The sequence below is a fragment of the Gorilla gorilla genome, chromosome 4 (assembly GCF_029281585.2).
Source record: "Gorilla gorilla gorilla isolate KB3781 chromosome 4, NHGRI_mGorGor1-v2.1_pri, whole genome shotgun sequence".
NCBI lineage: Eukaryota > Metazoa > Chordata > Mammalia > Primates > Hominidae > Gorilla > Gorilla gorilla.
In genome coordinates this window covers 114,935,869-114,955,001 of record NC_073228.2, presented here as the reverse complement: position 1 = coordinate 114,955,001, position 19,133 = coordinate 114,935,869, and the positions used below count along the sequence as shown (strand labels likewise).

The following is a 19,133-nucleotide window of genomic DNA, read 5'->3' as shown; positions in this document are numbered from 1 at the left end:
GAAACACACTTTGAGAACTACTGACCTATACTGTGACCTTCTCTAATATCGCTGCTCCCTTTCCCTTGCAATAAGTCCCATGGCTTAGCCTTAATGGGGGAAGGACTGCAAGGTATATGCCTTATATTGTATTAAATTTATATCTGAATCAGTGAGATTACTCTTGGAAACAATTTTGGCTTGAGACTTTCAGGATCTCAAACTATTAACAGCAGAAAACAAGAGAGTCTGCAGAGCATAAATAAGGCTAATAATGACCAAAAATGTGTAAGAATAATTCTTTATAGGATGATGTGGTCTTCTTCCTTTGCCTTTCCAAACATTTCACCTTTTCTGAGATTATTTGGGGCAACTGTCTTATTAGAAGGGGACTACCATTTTGTTTTGCAGGGCTGTAAGGTGAAATACTATGCAAATACTCATAATATACCATTCAAAAATGGGATTTTTCAGTGAGATGATAGCTTTCCATCCTCTGAAAATGTAATCTTCCCTTTAGCATAACAGAGTTATAAGAAACATGAAGACAGGAAGGTGGGGGTGTGTGGGGGTGGGGCGAAGCTTTTTTGTCCCTGGAGGATGGCGAAAAGATTACAAAAAGAAAACAGAAGGATTCCTCTTCCTTCAGAGGAAGAAAGGGAAGTGTCATAAGTGAGGGGAAGACTTAGGACCCAGAAGGGAGGGTTTTTAGTCTCCAGTGTGCAATCTTGGACTTTAGGAAGAGGCTGCACATCAAGTGGATTGTTGACTGCCTTTGGCAGGCACTAGTTGCAGAAGAAATACACAATCAAAGGAATGCAGCACTCTGCAAAGAAAAGCAGTATTCAAAGAGTATTTCTTGAATTTCTCAGTGTCACAGATTACAAAAAAATTCCTGAAAACAAAGATATTAGATAATCCAGTATTCCTGAATTCTTAAATTTCCATTCCTGTTTAAACATAACATTTCTGTAATTTGCAGTCAAGAGTCCTAAATAATGTTAGAAAGTATAATTTAAAAAAATATTAACATTGGCCTTGCAGGCAGAGACATTAGTAAAATCTTGTCTCAATGACCTGGCTCTCTCTGGGCACTTTGATTTGACTATATAATGCTAATTTAGCTTGTCAGAAAACAAAATTACAACATATTTAGTTATAAATTTAATTGCCTTTTATCCACCATTCATCAGGGAAGCCCTTCCTTCTATAAAGTAGAATGAGAACTCCCACTGGACAACAGCAGAACAAGGGGTTTTATAAGGTGGGAAACAGAAAAAGAGAGAAAAATGGTTAACATCAGGTTACTTTTTTATAAGGATTAGAGGGGACTTCCTTATTGTGCTGACTCAGGTAGACTGAAATCTGTTTTCAAATGAAACTGGTCTGTTTTGGAATCTGTCTGCTTCCTTGAAGTTTCAGTTTGATTATGTGGCATTTAGTATGAGCAGCTCCATTAGTTTGTTCTGGTCTGCTGGGACCCAGTGCAGAAGTTCAGTGCAAAACCATGGCCTTCCCCAATTTTTTGTTTAACAAGCTCTTTATGTCAACCTAAAATAATCAAAAGGGTATGAATCTAATTTAAAGAGCTTATACAAGTGCAAAATTTGAGGATAGCCCACCCGGAAACATCAACTCCAAAGATACAGAGTCAGTATTCTAAAGTAGAGAAGTTAAGGTTTCATTTATGTAGGCAGAGACAGAGGAGTTTCCTTTAGCAAGATTACAACATTATTCATACAAGGTTGGAAAATAGTTACACGAATTGGTTATAGGTATTTCTTTTTGGGAAGGGTACATTTAACATTTTTTTATAGAGGGTGAAATACTCGTGGGTTGCCTGTCATCTGGTCCAAGCGAAGCAGGATAATAAAGGGGAAATTTATAACAAGGTCATTAAGAAGGCAAGAGGTTTTTGTCTTTGACATCATTTAAGTATTTCTAGTCATTGTACAGAACAAACAAAATAAGAAAGTGAGTTGATGGGCTATAATCTAAGAAAAAGAAGTAGCCATATGTGACTCAGATCACAGTCACATCACTCTCAAGGCTTAAAATGTTTTGGGGGTTACAACAGCTTTTAAATCATATTTATTTTCATGCAATACAAAATATATATTTAAGTCTATGTATTTTCTATTCTCAGTGCTTTTATCTTTAAAAAGCGCATGTATTTAAAGTATAAAACTTTCTAATGCACAAAAATTTGAAGTACACAAATACTGCATAGGAAATACAGTCTCATCAATTGCAGAAGATAGAATTCTTTTGGATTTTCTAGTAAGACTGTATTGACAAAGGGTTCTGCGGTGTCATGACGGATTGGAATATAAAAATTAAGTCATTTTACCACAAACAGAAACAACCAATTATAACATGTATTAGGAAAGGATATTTCCTTATAGTAACAAAAGTAAAACTCCCAGAATGTCAAAAAGTGTTTATTATATCATATATATATATATGAAAATCTATGAAACCAAAAGCTCTCCCACAAAAGATGATTTAATGAAGACATTCATTGTTCTTGAAGAGAAATACAAATGATCTTTGAACAACACAGGTTTGAAATGCTAAGTTTCACTTATATGCAAACTTTTTTCAACCAAACACAAATAAAACATATGGTATTTGAGGGATGCAAAACCCTCAAATACAAGGACCGACTTTTCATATGCATAGGTCCCACGATCTGCAGGGCATTGCTTGGATTTTGGTATCCACAGGGGTCCTGGAACTAGATACCAAGGGAGGACTGCACTCGGTATTGTCGGTCTCTCCAAATCAGTCCTATAAATGTTGTGCAACCCATATCAAAACTTCAAGAGATGTGCTCACCAGCAGTTAACAAATTTTTATAGAACATTAGGAAGGCTTTACCCCAAATCTGAGAACATACCAAAGTAATGCATCATTTATTAGGAATATGGAAGAGCTCAATGAAAGAATTTAACACATAATGAAACAGCATTTCAAATCAGACATATGAGTGGACTTTTCAATAAATGAATTTTGAACAGATATTGGAAGCAGCGCTGTATGTTTCACTCTTCACAAAAATCAATTCTAAAGATCTACACGTTAACTACTCACACAGAAACATGTAGAGGAAAATACATGACATGAAATGAGCACATGTAAACATAGGAAAACGTACACTGTAAATGTCTTAGAAAATAATTTGCTTTATATCCTGAAATAAGTCATGAAAATTAATCAATTTGATTGTATACAAATATAAAACATTTATTTAAACAGACACCATGTAAAATTAAAGCCAAATGGCTAAGTAGGAGAAAACATTGGCAACAGACATAAAATACAGAAAATACAAGAGAACTCCTAACAAATCCATGAGATAAAAGGACAAATCATTCAATAGAAAAATGAGAGGAAAAAGACAATTAACAAATGTTTATATGTTCTAAAATAAACATACAAAAATATGTCCATCTTCACTAGTGAGAAATTTCTGATTTAAAACCAAAATAATTTTTTCAGAGTAATTAAATTACAAAAATCCAATAGCAAGTGTCATTAATTACATGGGGAAGCAGATGCTCATATGTTGCTCAGGGGAACTGTAACTTGATACAGCCATTCTGGAACCCAAATGGAAGTATCTCTTCAAATTAAAAATGGTTATACTCTGGCCTGAAATTCAAATCCTAAGCATATACCACAGAGAAAGCCTTATATGTACAAAAAGGGCTCATGTAGGATGATGTTCCTTTCAGCATTGTTTGTAATTATAAAGGAATAAAAAGAAGGAAAACTTCCTTAAGTGTCTATTATAGGCAAAGTACTGTTGGACAGTGCAAGAGATTAGGTAAATGTGAATGTACCAAAATAAAAAACTCCCAAATAGCAAGTTGTACAATAATATACATACACGTATGTAAAAATCGTAACTATACATTTCCTGTGGCTGTAGATAATATATACACATTCCTACATTAAACACTCATAAAAACACTCTAAAAGAAGATCTAGGAGAGTTAAAACTATTACTTCTACAGAGGATATTGGGACTGAAGATGGTTTTCAAAAAGCACACAAGCAAAATGTAGTCATATATTACATGAGTAATTAAAAAACTTAAAGATAGTGTGCAGATTGATATATTTTAAGGAAAATATAGATAAAATTATATTTTGTATTTCTTTCCCTCCCTTGATGGAAACAGTACATGAAAGGTTCTAGAAGATTACCTGCCAAAATGATGTATACTATCTAAATATATCTCTGGTAACAATACACTTAAGTCTATATGCTCACTTTAAAAAGAGAAGAAAATTCGGTTCATGATTTCTGTAAGCAATACAATTTCAGTTCACAGCTCTTATCATTTTGTTTTAGTTATTTACAATCTTTACTAGGTATAGAATTATATATTGGAATTTTGCCATATTCCAATTTAGAATATAGTATTTAGGAAAGAGGAAAATAGTTTTTTAAATTAGAACTTAAGTCATGATTAACATTTCTGTCAGTGGCTTTAATAAGTCAATACACATTTCTAAAAGAAAAACGAAATTGAGTACAATAACCAGATTGGCTTATTTCCTTAGTAGTTTATTAATTCTATCTTACATCATTAAATAAAAACATGAATATTAAAAGATATCACTGGTAAATGCCTTTTGAGGACTGCTTCTTTTGGAGATCATTCTATAAAACTATCTTACCCTAACAACGAACGAGAATGCTACTGGTGTTCATATTCAAACCACTGCGTTTCATGAAAGACCCAACTTTTGAGTGTATAAACTAAGAATAGTTTTTAGAGTGCTATGCTTTAAAGAACTGCTTATTTTTAATTCATGTATTGCAAAAGTCTTGAACCATAAAAAAAAACAAAACAATGATGATGAGAAAAAAAGAAAACTCCAGGGCTACCTGGGTTTGCAATGGTTGTGAAAGAAAAGTATACTCAGCATTTTCTTCCCAAATTAAAAGGTCCCCCCCAAAAAAGTGTAGCCAAAAAAAAAAAAAAAAAAAAAAAAAAAAAAAACAAAATAAAAAAAACCCTGGCTTTGAAATACCCATTCTTGGCTGTGGTAGCAATAAACAATATTGCTAAAAATTGTTTGCAAGGATTTATGGAATTTTTACCTTTTCAGAGGACATTAAACTATTGTTATCTACATGTCTGTAGTGTCAATAAAAGGCCATCTTCCAATGGAATTTGGAATTTCCCTTACCTATCCTTGGTATCAGTTTAACCGTCTACAGTGACTTGCCTTGGGCAAGGAAGGGCCTCACACACTTCTGATCCATGAACAACTTCCTTTCAGTACATTACAATGGAGAAAGCACTAGGCCACTGTTAGAAAGTTTCAATCTGTCACTGAAATACCAGCAGCCTTTAGCCTGATTCCTCTCCTGCAACACAACAGGGCTGTGCTAGAAGATGATTAGTTTATCCTCCAACTCTGAGAGTCAATCATTCATATTTTTATCAAAGGCCACTGAGGAAAAAAACATTCCTTTTTTCTTCATATCATAACAGCATTTTTATAACTACATCATGTATCAGTTTTATCTGACATTTTCAATTTAATTCAGCAATACTTCACAGTGAACATGCAACATCTCTTTATATGAAACAGATACTCAAAAAATATAAGCAGGTAATAATTTTTTAAAAATCATATAAAAGTTAATGTGAAGAGACTCAGAAAATAAATCATTTGAGCAGATTCTTTAAGTCTTCAAAACAAAAGGCAGGTGTAATTTATTTTTTTAACTTTTTGTAGAGATGGGATCTTGCTTGCTATGTTGCCCAGGCTGGGCTCAAATTCCTGGCTTCAAACAATCCTCCTGCTTTGGCCTCTGAAAGTGCTGGAATTACAGGCATTATCCATCATGCCTGGCCGGGAGGTGCGATTTTATTTCAAGAAAGTATTTAGCATTTAAAGTGGAGATATACTGACTAGTCAGTAGTGCTAGCATTTATTTTCTTTTCACATTGACACTTGGAAAATAAGAAATGAGTTCAATTGAACCCATTTAATATGAAAGTCTTTGTTTAGTCACAAATTTATTTTTATAACAAAGCACTTTTGAGATAATTTAAAATACACATGCTTTGATTGAAGAGTGATTGCAAATGGGTCCAGTTTTCTTCCACCTGGGATGACAAATTTGTTATTTCTTCTAGGAGTACTGGCTCTGAAGGAAGCATTTTAAGGTGTAACTGCAAAGAAAAATATGATGATTGAACATTTAAGAAAATTAAAATTTTACCTAATCTGGATTCAATTTTTCTACCAAGGAACCACAAAAGACACTAGGTGAATATTTGTTTTCTTAAGCGCTGGTTTATTACTATCTCCCATTTTCCCCTCCTCTACCAAACTTTTTTTATTATAAGGTCCTTTATGATACTGTGACTTCCTTGGTAGAATTAAAGTGGTCATCACTCCTCTCCACCTAAGGACAGTCCTGCTACTTTTAAATAATCAGATCAAGTGAACTCATTTTAGGTATAAATGGGATAAAGAATCAAATCTATTGTCACCAAAAATCGGCATCATCTACCTCCTTCAACACATTATACCACTAAAGTAGACCCTCAAAACATGAGTTCACCACTATATTAATCATAAAAGTAACTGTCTTATTGTCAAATGATCAAAACTCCTTTAATAATGATAGAAGTGAACATTTTGATTTCAGTAGTAGAAAAAACAAACAAACAAACCCAACTTTCTATTCATAATCACAAAAAACTTCCAAAATGTAACTAACCACTAAAAAAAGAAAAGTTGATGGTTCAGCACATTGGATCAAGCAGATAGCATAAAAATGTCAGGGGGTAAAGTCAAAATTATTGTGCAGTTGAGTAAAAAAAGAAAACAAGACTCCCAACCTGCACTGTCTAGCTGTCCAATGTGGTAGTCACTAGCCACATGTTGTTATTTAAATTTAAATTAATTAAAATTCTATAAAATTAAAAATCCAGTTTCTTGATCACACTATTTACATTTCAAGAACTCAATAGCTACATGTGGCAAGTGGCTATGATACTGGAAAGGATGGATATACAGCATACCCATCTTTACAGAAAGTTCTATTAGATAGCACTGCCCCAGAAGAAGACAAGCTGGGCAGTACTGTCTTACATTAGACTTACCTTTAGAAACAATGCAAGGTATGCCTGGGCTAACTCAAAATCACGCTTTCTGTCCAGCATCATCCCAATCATTTTCAAGAAGCTCTGCATAACTTCTATGGACCCACCACAATCAGGAGACAAGCTTCGCAGCTCTGTTTCAATTCCTGATGGGCCTGATTCTTTCAGAAGGTTGAGAGCAGTGTCATCTGCATTAAATTTTAATCCAGTTATGACTTGATTATAATCATTTAACTTAGAAAATTACAGTTTTCCTTTTATACCCCAAATAGGATATATTTAAATGGTACAGGAAATTCTTCCTGTGGGTTAACTTTTTCATATTATGTAGTAGAATGAAACCCAAAATAATTGAAAATCAGTACAAACGATGACACCAATATAAGAGAAAGTACTCAAAACACATTTTTTTTTCTGTAATTTAAACCTTTTTACTGTTAATAAAGAAAATCTAATGCCTCGCAACAGGAACATTAGAATTTTAAAATGCTCATATATCTTCTCTCAGAGTAAATCCTAATTAAGAAGCCTATAAAGATACATACAAAAGTATTAATAGTGGTTAGCATTGGGAATCTGATGAGGTAAAATAATTTTTCTTTTCTATTGTTATAAAGTTATAAAAGTACATAATCATTAGGAAATATATTACTAACAATACAGAATATATAAAATCAGAGGGGGAAGACCCCATCCCTTATTCTTACCCAGCCCAAACCTACTTCTTTTCCCTAGAAGAATTGTTTCATATGCACCCTAGGAAAACACACTCAGTACACTTACAGCTATTTTTATGAGTCATTTGAGAACTGCAATGACTATGCTTTAGCTTTCTGAAAAAGAATATCACCAATGACAAAAGTCTAATCACTTTTAGATCCTTCAGTATATAGTAAACAATAGTGTTTTTATTTCTTTGTCTCCCCATAAACATAACAAGTCATTTACAAGGTCTCATCAGTATCATTCTTTGACTTTTGCTAATGTGGACTCAAGTAATCTCGGTATGAAAACAAAAGCATTTGAATCAAAACAAGAGGACAAGTTAAAATTATTAGGAGAGTGACTACAATTTTTTAAATGATTACAGTTCTTATGGCTAATCACTATTAGCTACAGACTGTAGCCTTCGAAATTTAAATATATTAACACAACAGATTAAAACATTTCCTTTTTAATAAAATAATTTAGGAATATATGAAATCACCTAAGCAGTCTGCTGAATTACAAATTATAAATAAAAACAAAGACTTGCAAATTACTTGCTACAAAAACGACAAACAAAACTTTTACATTTAATTCACAACAAGAAGGATCTCCTTATTATAAATATAGTCAATAAATGTGTCCATCTCCAATAGCAAAAAGTAAGTTAGATATATGAAAAATCTTCAACAGATTTTTATAATATCAATACCATTTGAGTTTAGTGGGCTTATTTAATATAAATGCTAAAATTACGTCAAATTAAAACCAAAATTTCAATCCTTTTGATTTTTACTATCTTAACTACTGAGAACGCTGATAATATTTCCTTCAATTTCTCCTCATATACAGTAAAATAAGCTAAATATATTAGTTAAAATATCTTATAATTCAACTTACACTTATTATTTACCAGTCCTTCTTCAAGTTTCAAGCAGAAATCTGATTTTTGAGCCAAAACTCCAAGATTTACCACTTTAGACTTAAACAAAAACAAATACACATTATTCAAATAATTCAAGTATCACCCAAAAATGTATAGTTTGTAATTAAAAGCTATCATTAATTTACCCTATATCTGTAAAACTAGGTCTTGGTAAAGAAGTGCAGAAAACACATACAAACATACACCGATATACTTAGAATCTTCTAATTTGTTTTTTACCTGCTGGGGATCATTATTTTGTTCAGGTGCAGCGTATCTGGGTACAAGGCCAGGAATTGTTGGAATGAAAAATGGTGCTGATTTGGGTACTTTGGGTGGTTCCTTTGGTTTATTCTTTTTCTGATTAAGAGAAAATGAGAAAGAAAAATAGGAATTATCTTGCCAACAGTTTCTCATATTTAATTTCAAATCAATTTTAAAACAAATACCAAAAAGTAAAAGAGGAATGAAACTCTTTCACATAAGAATGTTAAAATACGATCTCTTCTGACCAATACCACAGCTATCCTTAACTTGGGCTTCCCAATGCAGATCTCTAGCACCCTTGCCGATAAGGCAGAAAAAAAGTGACAGGGCACAGGGAAAGTTCTAAGACAAACACAGCTCATTTTCCTGAAATATGAATATATTTACATGAATATATAACAATTAAGTAATTTTAAACTTCCTTTTGTATTGAGTACAAACTCTTTCACAAAACAGGATGGAAAGCAAAATTTACATAAATGCTTAATACAAAAGAGTTTCTTAAATTACTTTTCTCCAAAGGAACTTTGGAGCCAGAAGCAGACTGACATCATAAGTAATTTGATAATTTCCTTTCAAAGTACAGCTCTAATTTTTCTATTTTGTTGGAATTTTTTCTTTAGTACCTTGTGCTTTTAAAATGCAAGAAAACATGATTGCTGGTTTATAAGTATTTCAAATGCTAGTAAAGTTATATTAGCAAAAACTCTACTGAAATTTCCATTGAAAGAATTTTGTTTTGGTAAGTACACTGCTACATATCAGTATCTCAGGAACATTTTTTTTTTTTTTTTGAGATGGAATTTCACTCCATTGCCTAGGCTGGAGTGAAGTGGTGCGATCTCAGCTCACTGCAACCTCCGCCTCCTGGGTTCAAGCAATTCTCCTGCCTCAGCCTCCTCAGCAGCTGGGATTACAGGCACGTACAACATGCCTGACTCATTTTTGTAGTTATAGTAGAGATGGGGTTTCACCATGTTGACCAGGCTGGTCTCGAACTCCTGACCTCAAATGATCAACCATTTCAGCCTCCCAAAGTGGGACAGGCGTGCGCCACCGTGCCCCACCTCTCAGGAACATTTGATGAAAGAGCCTTTCTATGGTGAAGTGCCTAATAAAGAAGTCTCACAATTTCACCTCACATTATTCTTCCCATTCTTTAGGAGCTATGCCGCCCTAGGGAGACATTCTATTCCAAAGGGAAGCCATGGTATAAAATAAAATGATCACATGAACACAGGACAAAGCACTGCAAACTGTAGTGTAAGCAGAACCCCTTAGGATGGTGGAGACTGTTATGAGTCACAGTTACCATTCTAACTCACCATTCTTGAGTTAGAAAGGGGACGGTCACTGATTTGTTAAAACCATAAGGCTTTGGAAGAACTCCACAGTGCCCTGGAAATTATCTAGTCTTATAAAGAAAAGCAAAAATAGAAGTTATCCACAGGACAAATGTAAACTATAGTCTTGGTACATTCTCTTTTATTCAGCAGAAAATAAAAGTATTAGAGGTTTTAGCATATTCCTATCATAAAGATAATCCACTTATGTTTTGATATAAGATTTTATGCAGTACAAACTATATCTTAGTGAGGACCACAGTAGCCCCAAAACTCTGCTCAATTAGTTGAGCATTATTCTGATTGCTCCCCTCGCACTAATCTATTTGTACTTATTAATGCCTTGCATTTGAACTATTTCATAAAGTACTCCCTTTAAAGCTGATGTGTGGACAGCATGATGAAGATTCCACACCATGCTCCTAGACAGCACACCTTTATGCTGATGACTAATCTCTCAAAAAGTTAGCAAGTAAAAAGAAGCAATTTTAACTTCTGTGAGGAAATGTAATGTGAAAACTTCTCTTTCCTTACCCAAGACACACACTTCTTTTCTTGTGTTATTAGTTACAAGGATAATTACTACATCTTATTAGTTACTAAGTCAGTGTTTCTTAAACTTTTTACCACAGCCCATACTGTGACTTAAGTACATCCAGCAAATTTAGTGTATGTGTATGTCTAACCAACTCAAGTTTCACCAAACAATACTTGCATTCATGATCAAAAGGTAACCTGAAATTTTTCACTGTATTGTATTCCTTTCAGTAGTTTTTGCTACTCACTAGTGGGGGATCATAAAACATACTCTAAAAAATACTAATCTATACCACAGTTGTCCATTTTTCATGTAGAATCATAAATTCCTCAAGGACAAAGGGGCTGTTTTTTCTTCACCACCATACTCTCCAGGTACATTATTTAGTACCTAGCTCATGTTAACTTATGTACCTGGCCCTGACACAGCAAGTTCTAAAAATCTTTCAGTAGTTGACAGGGTGTGGTGTGAGATAAAGGGTTAACTTAATAAAATGAAAGCCTAGTGGAATTTCTCTGGTTCTCAAATGACTAGCAGTAGAAATATGTTATAATAGCCATATATGTTCCCGCTCGTTTTAGAAACTTATATAAAAGTGATTTCTTGGGCTGGATTTTAAAAGATCAGTTTCCAATAGCTCTGTAGTTACAGGCTCAACTTTTGCCACATCCAAATGTCTGCTGAGTGTTCTCAAAGTTGATATATATATGAATATCTTGTGATAATCATACCATATTAAACAATATTTGATTAAATAGCATTGTCAGTGTTGTCTTACATATTAATTGCTCTTCTAATGCCCTCAATGTAGGAGAAGTTTTCTCTGCTTAAAAAAATAAAAATGCTTCTGGATGCATGCTTAGGGTCTATAAAGTGTATTAATTAAGTATTACCTTAATAACATCAAGATTAAGAAGGTTTTTCCATCGTGATTCAGGAAGAAGTGAAAGAGTCACCAATTGCTCATTCAACTGTTCTGGCGAATCATATTCTATCATTTCATCACTTGGTTCTACTGTTTCTTCTGATACTTCTACATCTTAAAAAAATTTTTCAGGTAAAACAAAAGATTTTTATCATATAAAAGCAACTTAATTCATTCCAAATCCATCTGTATTTCATAACATGTTCATTTAATGCAGCCTTGTAAACTGTTCATTTATTTCATTTACTTATCCCTGTCTTTTCCTTATTTTCTCATATTAAGTAAAACTCCCATCACTAGACCCAAAACACCTTCTTCAATGGTATACTATTTGATAGCTTATCAATACCACATCAATTATATTTTTGCATAAATTCATGAAGTCATTCAAAGTCTTTTATATCAGTTAAAAAACACTTTGATTGAATGCACTAAACTTTGCCTTTGGTAGCAATATCTCCTATATTAGGTTTATAATATTACACCTCAAAAATTACTTTGCAACTTTCTAATTACCTTGGGTTTGACAAGTACCAGGAAGCATGACTATTGAAGGGACATAATCTGCAGGAAGTGGCCGTAATGAAACAACTGAATACAGGGAAATATTGGACCTGAAAAATCAAAACATAAGCAATATTTTAAAAATTATAAAAAGTTTCTTCAGAGAAACACTCTACAATCTTGAATTTAACTACAGACTTTTATTAGTTAAAAAAGACCTCAAAGATAGATTGTATCAATTTAAAAACGCCTTCACTTATGTCATAGATGCCATCATAACAAAGCTGTGTAAATACATTATTGAGTCTCTTTCCTGATGTAGTACAAAAACATATTAAAGACAGACCAGTAGTAGATAATAATTTTATAAGGTAAAGTAAATTTCATATATTGTTTTGACATATATCAACCTTTATTTAAGGAAATTAAAAGGAAAGATGAACTCAGAGAGTAAGTCAGAGTGCGAATATGCTGAGCATATTCTTGTGGCTGCTGAAAGGTCATAGATTCCCCTTCTCTAGAATGGCCCTCTAAGTGCCATATTTCTGCTACTCAGCCTGCACCCTAGCCATGGATGACTAATCAAGATGTAGATACCGGTCTTTTAGGGGACAGGTTCTTTTTCCCACACCTTATGAATCTGGAATAGAAAATAAAAATTGAGAATCTCAGGTTTCAAGTTATTAATAGCAGTACTTCATTGAGAAGGGCCATACTCCTGCTGTGAGTGCTCATAGCTATTCTTTTCTAAATTGTTGAAGCCTCATGGATTCTAAAACATACTCTGTTTTACAAATTAAGGTGAACAGGGTCTATTTCTATTATATATTAAAATTCCCTTTGTATCTTCAAATGTAATTATAACATTTTATAATTAATTCTTTTTAAAAAAATCAATTTTTTCTTTTACCCAATACAGGTATAAAGTTAGGAAAGAAACAAAATTTTTTCTAAACCCAGGTGATGTTCTATTTATTATGAGCAATCACAGTCCCTTACAGGTTCATCAAACGAGAATTTGAAGTATCTTTACACGGTTATAAAAGTCATGCAACTAGAATAAATCTCATAAAGTATTCTGCTTATACTTGTGCCTTATTTTATATACAAACTAGGCTGAAGTTCAGAAGGGATTGGCCAAGGTCGTAAAGTAGTTGTGGGATACTGGCAGGAAAACCATGGCCTGGCTGGGGACTCCATTTTCCTAAACTTTTAAAACTCACTCATTCTTTCTGCAAATAAAAGCCAAATATAACAGACAAAAATCAATCATGTGGTTTAAAATATACTTCAGCAAAGCTGTCTACATTATCAAGCAGATGTTGAATCACTCAGACTTACAGTGAATTAAGTATGTGTGTTAACTTGTGACATTTCCATTTAATAAATTTAAAAACAGCCTAAATGACAATTTTAGCAACTCTAACTCTCTGACAATATAATCTTCTTCATCCCAAAACAGAACTGTATGAAAGAACTTACCACAGATAAATTCCAAGGTGGTCCACATGGGAAGTTGCCAGAAAGTCTCCAGTAGGAGACATAGAAACATTGAGAGGAGCCGAGTCCAACAAAAAGCAGTCTATAAGGCTACAGAAATAATTAACATGTTAAAAGTATTTGAACTCTACCAAAAAGGATATAATTCACAAAAATATTTTTGCCAAAAAGATAAGGGATAAGAGATGCAGAAAATGTTTTCTTTTTTTAATCACCAGCATTGATCAGAAAGTCACCACTAATAAACAGCTTTGTTAACTAAGTTACTATGTGAAAATAATCTCACTTAATGAGAAAGACAACACTAACTAGACTAACTAACTGAAGAAGCAGTTTCAACAACAGGGAGGAAACAGGAGGAAATTTTCTGTTTTTCTCAAATACTAAATTTTGGTAGACTGACTTGGAGACAATTCTAAAGATATAACATTTAAAATAAATCTAATTATCAGTATTCTGTATTTTTGTTACTTCAGTGAAACTAATGAAAAGCTTAGGCAAAAGGAGAAAGTAATATAAAAATGGATGTAAATAAGAATAGTAATTTAAAAAAAGCTTTTGAGCAACTGTACCTATTTTTCAAATAAGTAATCATGCTATACATGAAACACCATGAAAATTCAGTCTCTAGAGAAGAACCATAAAGCAATTTATGGAAACTAGTCCCATAGCTTTAAACTGCTGAAGGGATTTACAAGTTGGGGTGAAAGGGAGAGTAACCACAAACCAGGTAGAAGACTCAGAATGGGCTTCACAGAGAACACTTATGTTTGAGAGGAGCTTTACAAATGGACAGGATTTCAATGGATATTGGTGTCTAGTAGAGAAAGCATTTCCTGGCTAAGAGAAATGTGGTGGATAAGGCAAGGGAAAATACAATTGTGTAGAGTGAGGAGTGCAGTTTTGTAGGACCATTAAGCATAAGCATAAGGCTGCATACAATGTCTTACAAATCAAACACCTGAGTTTGTGTTAATCTTATAATCGATGGAAAGTCATTAACCACTTAAGAGGACACAGTGGCATAATCTTCACTTCCATAAAAACTTGCCATCAGAATGCAGAATATATTTGAACAGAGAGAATGGTGACAGTATGGTAGTAATCATCTAACAATCAACAAAGATAACTAGGATGGTGGTAGCAGGAAGTGAAAAGAGGTAGATTTAAGAAGCAAAGAGAAAGGCCTACACTCATCTGAATCCTGCTGAAAGACCCCTTAGGCTGGCTAAAAGCGAGAATAGCTTTAAGCAGAGTATACCGGATTTTAATTACAGCTTTTCGGAAGCCAATATATTATCCATAGGAAGGTACACACAAATGACTCAAGTTCCGGATGTACATTAATACAAATTATTTCAAGAACAAGATTAATACTTTTTTAGTGTTCTGTGTGAGGAAGTATCCTCAGCACTTGAGTGTGCTAACTAATCGAATCTTCACAAACCCTATAAGGCAGATCAGTCCAGAAAACTGAGGCCCAGTAAGATTTGAAAACTCGCTCAAGGTAGAAAGCAACTGGGTCAGGATTTTTACCCAAGCAGTTCTACCCAATTTATATTGTTAGCCATTATAAATTCTAGTAAAGCCACTACTGAAACTAAAACACAAAAACAGGGCAACAGCTTACACACACTGAGGGTATGCCTACATCAGTGATTCATGGGACACACACTGTGAGCAGCTCAAATGTAAATGAAGACTGTCCAGTGGGAGGCATTAAGTTGCTTGCCCATGGTAAAACGCCTCTCTCAATTTGCTAAAAGAGCCAATAAAAACGTAAACCTTAAACAATGAATGCAAGATGAAAAGAAAAGACAACAATTAGAAGCACTGGAAACAAACACACACACATCAAAGTGTGTTCAGGAAAAGGACTGCTGTTTAATTGTCCATTATGGGGAAGTGAGCAATAACCTGTCTGATTTCTGTTCAAGTCTGTTTTGAAAGCTCACAAGAATGGCTTTTATTGGGAATCAAGGGAATTGGGGAAAAGAAAACATTTGCTAAATACTTATTCTATGCCATACACTATTAAATTATTTATGTTAAGTCATTTAATCCAAACAATCCAGAGATGAAGATATTATCCTAACACATATAAAGATTAAACCTAAAACACGGCAATTTCAAATCTTAAGGTATTTCCTTTGTCTTAATATTACTCATCAAAAGTTTACATATGTGAAGGGTAAAACTTCCTAACATGTTTAGGTACTATCTGTTAAAAAGCTTACTGCTTGAGCAAACTTATTTTACTTCAAACTATAATTATCTTGTCAACTTCATTGTGTAACTTCATTTCCACAGCTGTGGTGTGTGGGTAGATGGGACTTCCATTATATAAAACCACCAAATTGAGGAAGGTGGTTTCCACATACACAGCATATTCTACACTGCCACATTAGTTCATGAAACATAAATGCACAGGCTCATCCCAGACCTAAAACTACCATACAGTTTCATGGTAATCTTAAAAAGTTAAGTCCCAAGGTACCTTACAATTTTTTCTGAAAGAATATTAAAACAATTCCTATTCTAAGGGATCAGATTTACAAGATCAGAGCCCTGCATAACCATTCAGAAGGTTGTTTCTGATTATTATTCTGAGCAAATGGAGACTGCTTCCATATGTTCTATTTCCAAAGTGCTAAAATCACCTTCCACAGAAATCTTTAAGGAAGAAGGGGATGTTTCTGCCTCAGTGAGAAATTGAAAACAGTGTCTATTCCAATTCTTCTCATGTAATTCTCCTCAGGAAGTAGGGGTGGGGTGAGACAGAACAAATGAAAAATTCTATTAAGATTATTTAATTTTATATATTTCTCACCCCTCAAAGAACTCAATCTGGCTGGGCATGGTGGCTCATGGCTGTAATCCCAGCACTTTGGGAGGCTGAGGTGGGTGGATCACTTGAGGTCAGGAGTTTGAGATCAGCCTGGCCACATGGTGAAACCCCAACTCCATTAAAAATACAAAAAAAAAAAAAATTAGCCAGGCATGGTGGCACACGCCTGTGGTCCCAGCTGCTCGGGAAGCTGAGGCAGGAGAATTGCTTGAACCTGGGAGACGGTGGTTGCACTGAGCCGAGATCGTACCACTGTACTCTAGCCTGGGCAACAGAACAAGACTTCGTCTCAGAAAAAAAAATTAGAAAGAATTCAATCTGAATTTCTATTAGATCAAAAACAACCAGACATAAAAGGTGGTGGTAGTGGTAGAGGAATGATGATTTTAGATAAAAAATTTCAACTCTGCTCCTCTGAAAATTTTACAAACATAAAAAATGTTTCACCACTTTAAAAAAACTTTACAGGAAACTTTAATACCCATGCAATTTGTTTCAGATAGGCACAATTCCAGATGGATATACCTGTATGTTAATACACTCAAGGGTTTACTCATAGATAGCTTCACTTTCCAGGCTATGTAATTTGTTTTCATTACTCAAATTATTTAATTGAAAGAAGAACTAGGAATTTCCAAAGGTTGTCATACTAATTATGTTTTTTTTTCCAAGCAAATCAGTTCATACTTAAAACAAGACACAGTCTGAGCAAAGATGATAACATAACTGTTAAGAAAGCTATTTCTTTCTCCAGGGCTGATTTTGCGCTCTGTCATTTATAAACTAAGTCACCTTGGGCAAATCACTTAATTTCTCTAATAGCCTCCACTTCCTCATTTTTGAAATGGGACTAATAACAGTAATAGTACCTACAACTTGTTAGGATATGAAAAATAAAAGCATAAACAGTGCCTAGCAGCACATTGTAAATCTTAGCTTAGTTGCAATTAAGCAGCAGCAGTTGTTGGATAGTTATTCAAGCTCTCTCATTTGGTCCACTTCAAATTTTAACCAAAACTTTTTTCTTCAATAAAAATATACTTTTCTTCAATCAATGTACATTTTATTACATTTTCTTTTAACAATTTGATGTGGTCACTTCTTGCTCTTGTGCTACACCCAGCTTCATGCCTCTCTATTCACCTAAAATTGCCTGTTCACCTAAAAATAAAGATACTAGAGCTGAAAATCTATCAGATTTGAATCTGTTCAACTTTTTACTGATGTAAGAAATTCAGCAAAAGGCTAATGCTGAGTAAAAGGTTAGTGGCTTTGAATGCTACTTTCAGATCCTAATCTTTTCATTCCAAAGACGAATTTACCACTTGTAATACATTGCCAATTTACTACTACTGAATAATCTATCTCTCTCACTAATATAAACTAAAACTATTAAACAGGAAAATGAAAAAGGCACTATGCCAACTCTACTATTTATACAACTTTCTTATTTTAAAGCAATTCAAATTATATAACATTAACTTTTAGAAAATAGCAACAGCCCAAGAAGTGACAGACCACTAATATTTCTAATAGTGTCTTTAACAAAATGTTTTTTTAATTGAAGAAATACCAACTTTAAGTGAACTTTCTGAAGCCTAAGGAGGATACAGTCAATAAATTCGATTTTGCTTCACTCTATTTTAAGTGAAAGAGACAAACCTGTGGACAAAGGTCCCTGATTATTAGAGCTGGACCCACTAGTGACAATCGTTAGCTGTGCTTACTACAAATCCAGTGTATATGCAAGATGGGTAGGTATGCCTCAGGCCTGTTTCAAACTCGAAGGGAACTGAGGACATCAGGGTTTTTCCTTCCTAAAGGTCAAACTGTTTTCATGTATGAGCTTATCCAATTCCTGAGTAGGAAGAGGAAGTGAACAGAGCTTAATTTGGGAATCTTTTAGATTAAAAAGTACCACCTTCCTTCTCATTTTTCTCACCTATCTTTCTCTAATGGTATGTTACTGTTAAATTAGATGTTTTGCTATTCCCATAATTCTTCCTTTCTTCATACTCATCTAAGCAATCCTATGTTAAATGAGATGATTTTAAATGGTATCTATACCTACTTAATTTTTAACAACAAAGCCGACACATTCTGTATGTCTCCTCTGTTCATACCACTTTCTCTTTAAAGCCCTGGATTAGTAGCAAATTTCAACCCATGAAACAGATTTCTGAACATTTGTTACGTTTTAACCAAATCCGAAGACACACATTTTCACTTTAAGATATAGTTAGAATGTCCCCTCCAAAACTCATGTTTAAACTTAATCCCCAATGTGATGGTATTGAGAGGGAGTGCCTTTAAGAGGTGATTGGATCATGAGGACTCTGTCCTCATTAATGGATTAACCCATTCATGGATTAAGGGATTATCATGAAAGGGAAACTGGTGGCTTTATTAGAAGAGAAAGACAGACTCAAGCTATTACATTATCACGCTCAGTCCCCTTACT

The 19,133-nt window shown here is 33.9% G+C and overlaps 1 protein-coding gene across 1 annotated transcript in view; it reads right to left on the bottom strand.

The window, feature by feature from the left end:
* Positions 1 to 2,404: 2,404 nt before the first annotated feature.
* Positions 2,405 to 19,133, bottom strand: part of WDR36 (WD repeat domain 36) — a 38,218-nt gene continuing 21,489 nt past the window's right edge. The window contains exons 17-23 of the mRNA XM_019028434.4: positions 13,807 to 13,914; positions 12,337 to 12,434; positions 11,789 to 11,934; positions 8,988 to 9,107; positions 8,723 to 8,804; positions 7,118 to 7,305; positions 2,405 to 6,178 (exon numbers count right to left, since the gene is read on the bottom strand). Of these exons, the coding sequence (XP_018883979.4) occupies positions 6,029 to 6,178; positions 7,118 to 7,305; positions 8,723 to 8,804; positions 8,988 to 9,107; positions 11,789 to 11,934; positions 12,337 to 12,434; positions 13,807 to 13,914 (892 nt within the window). The 3' untranslated portion in view covers positions 2,405 to 6,028. The remainder of the gene's footprint in view (positions 6,179 to 7,117; positions 7,306 to 8,722; positions 8,805 to 8,987; positions 9,108 to 11,788; positions 11,935 to 12,336; positions 12,435 to 13,806; positions 13,915 to 19,133) is intronic.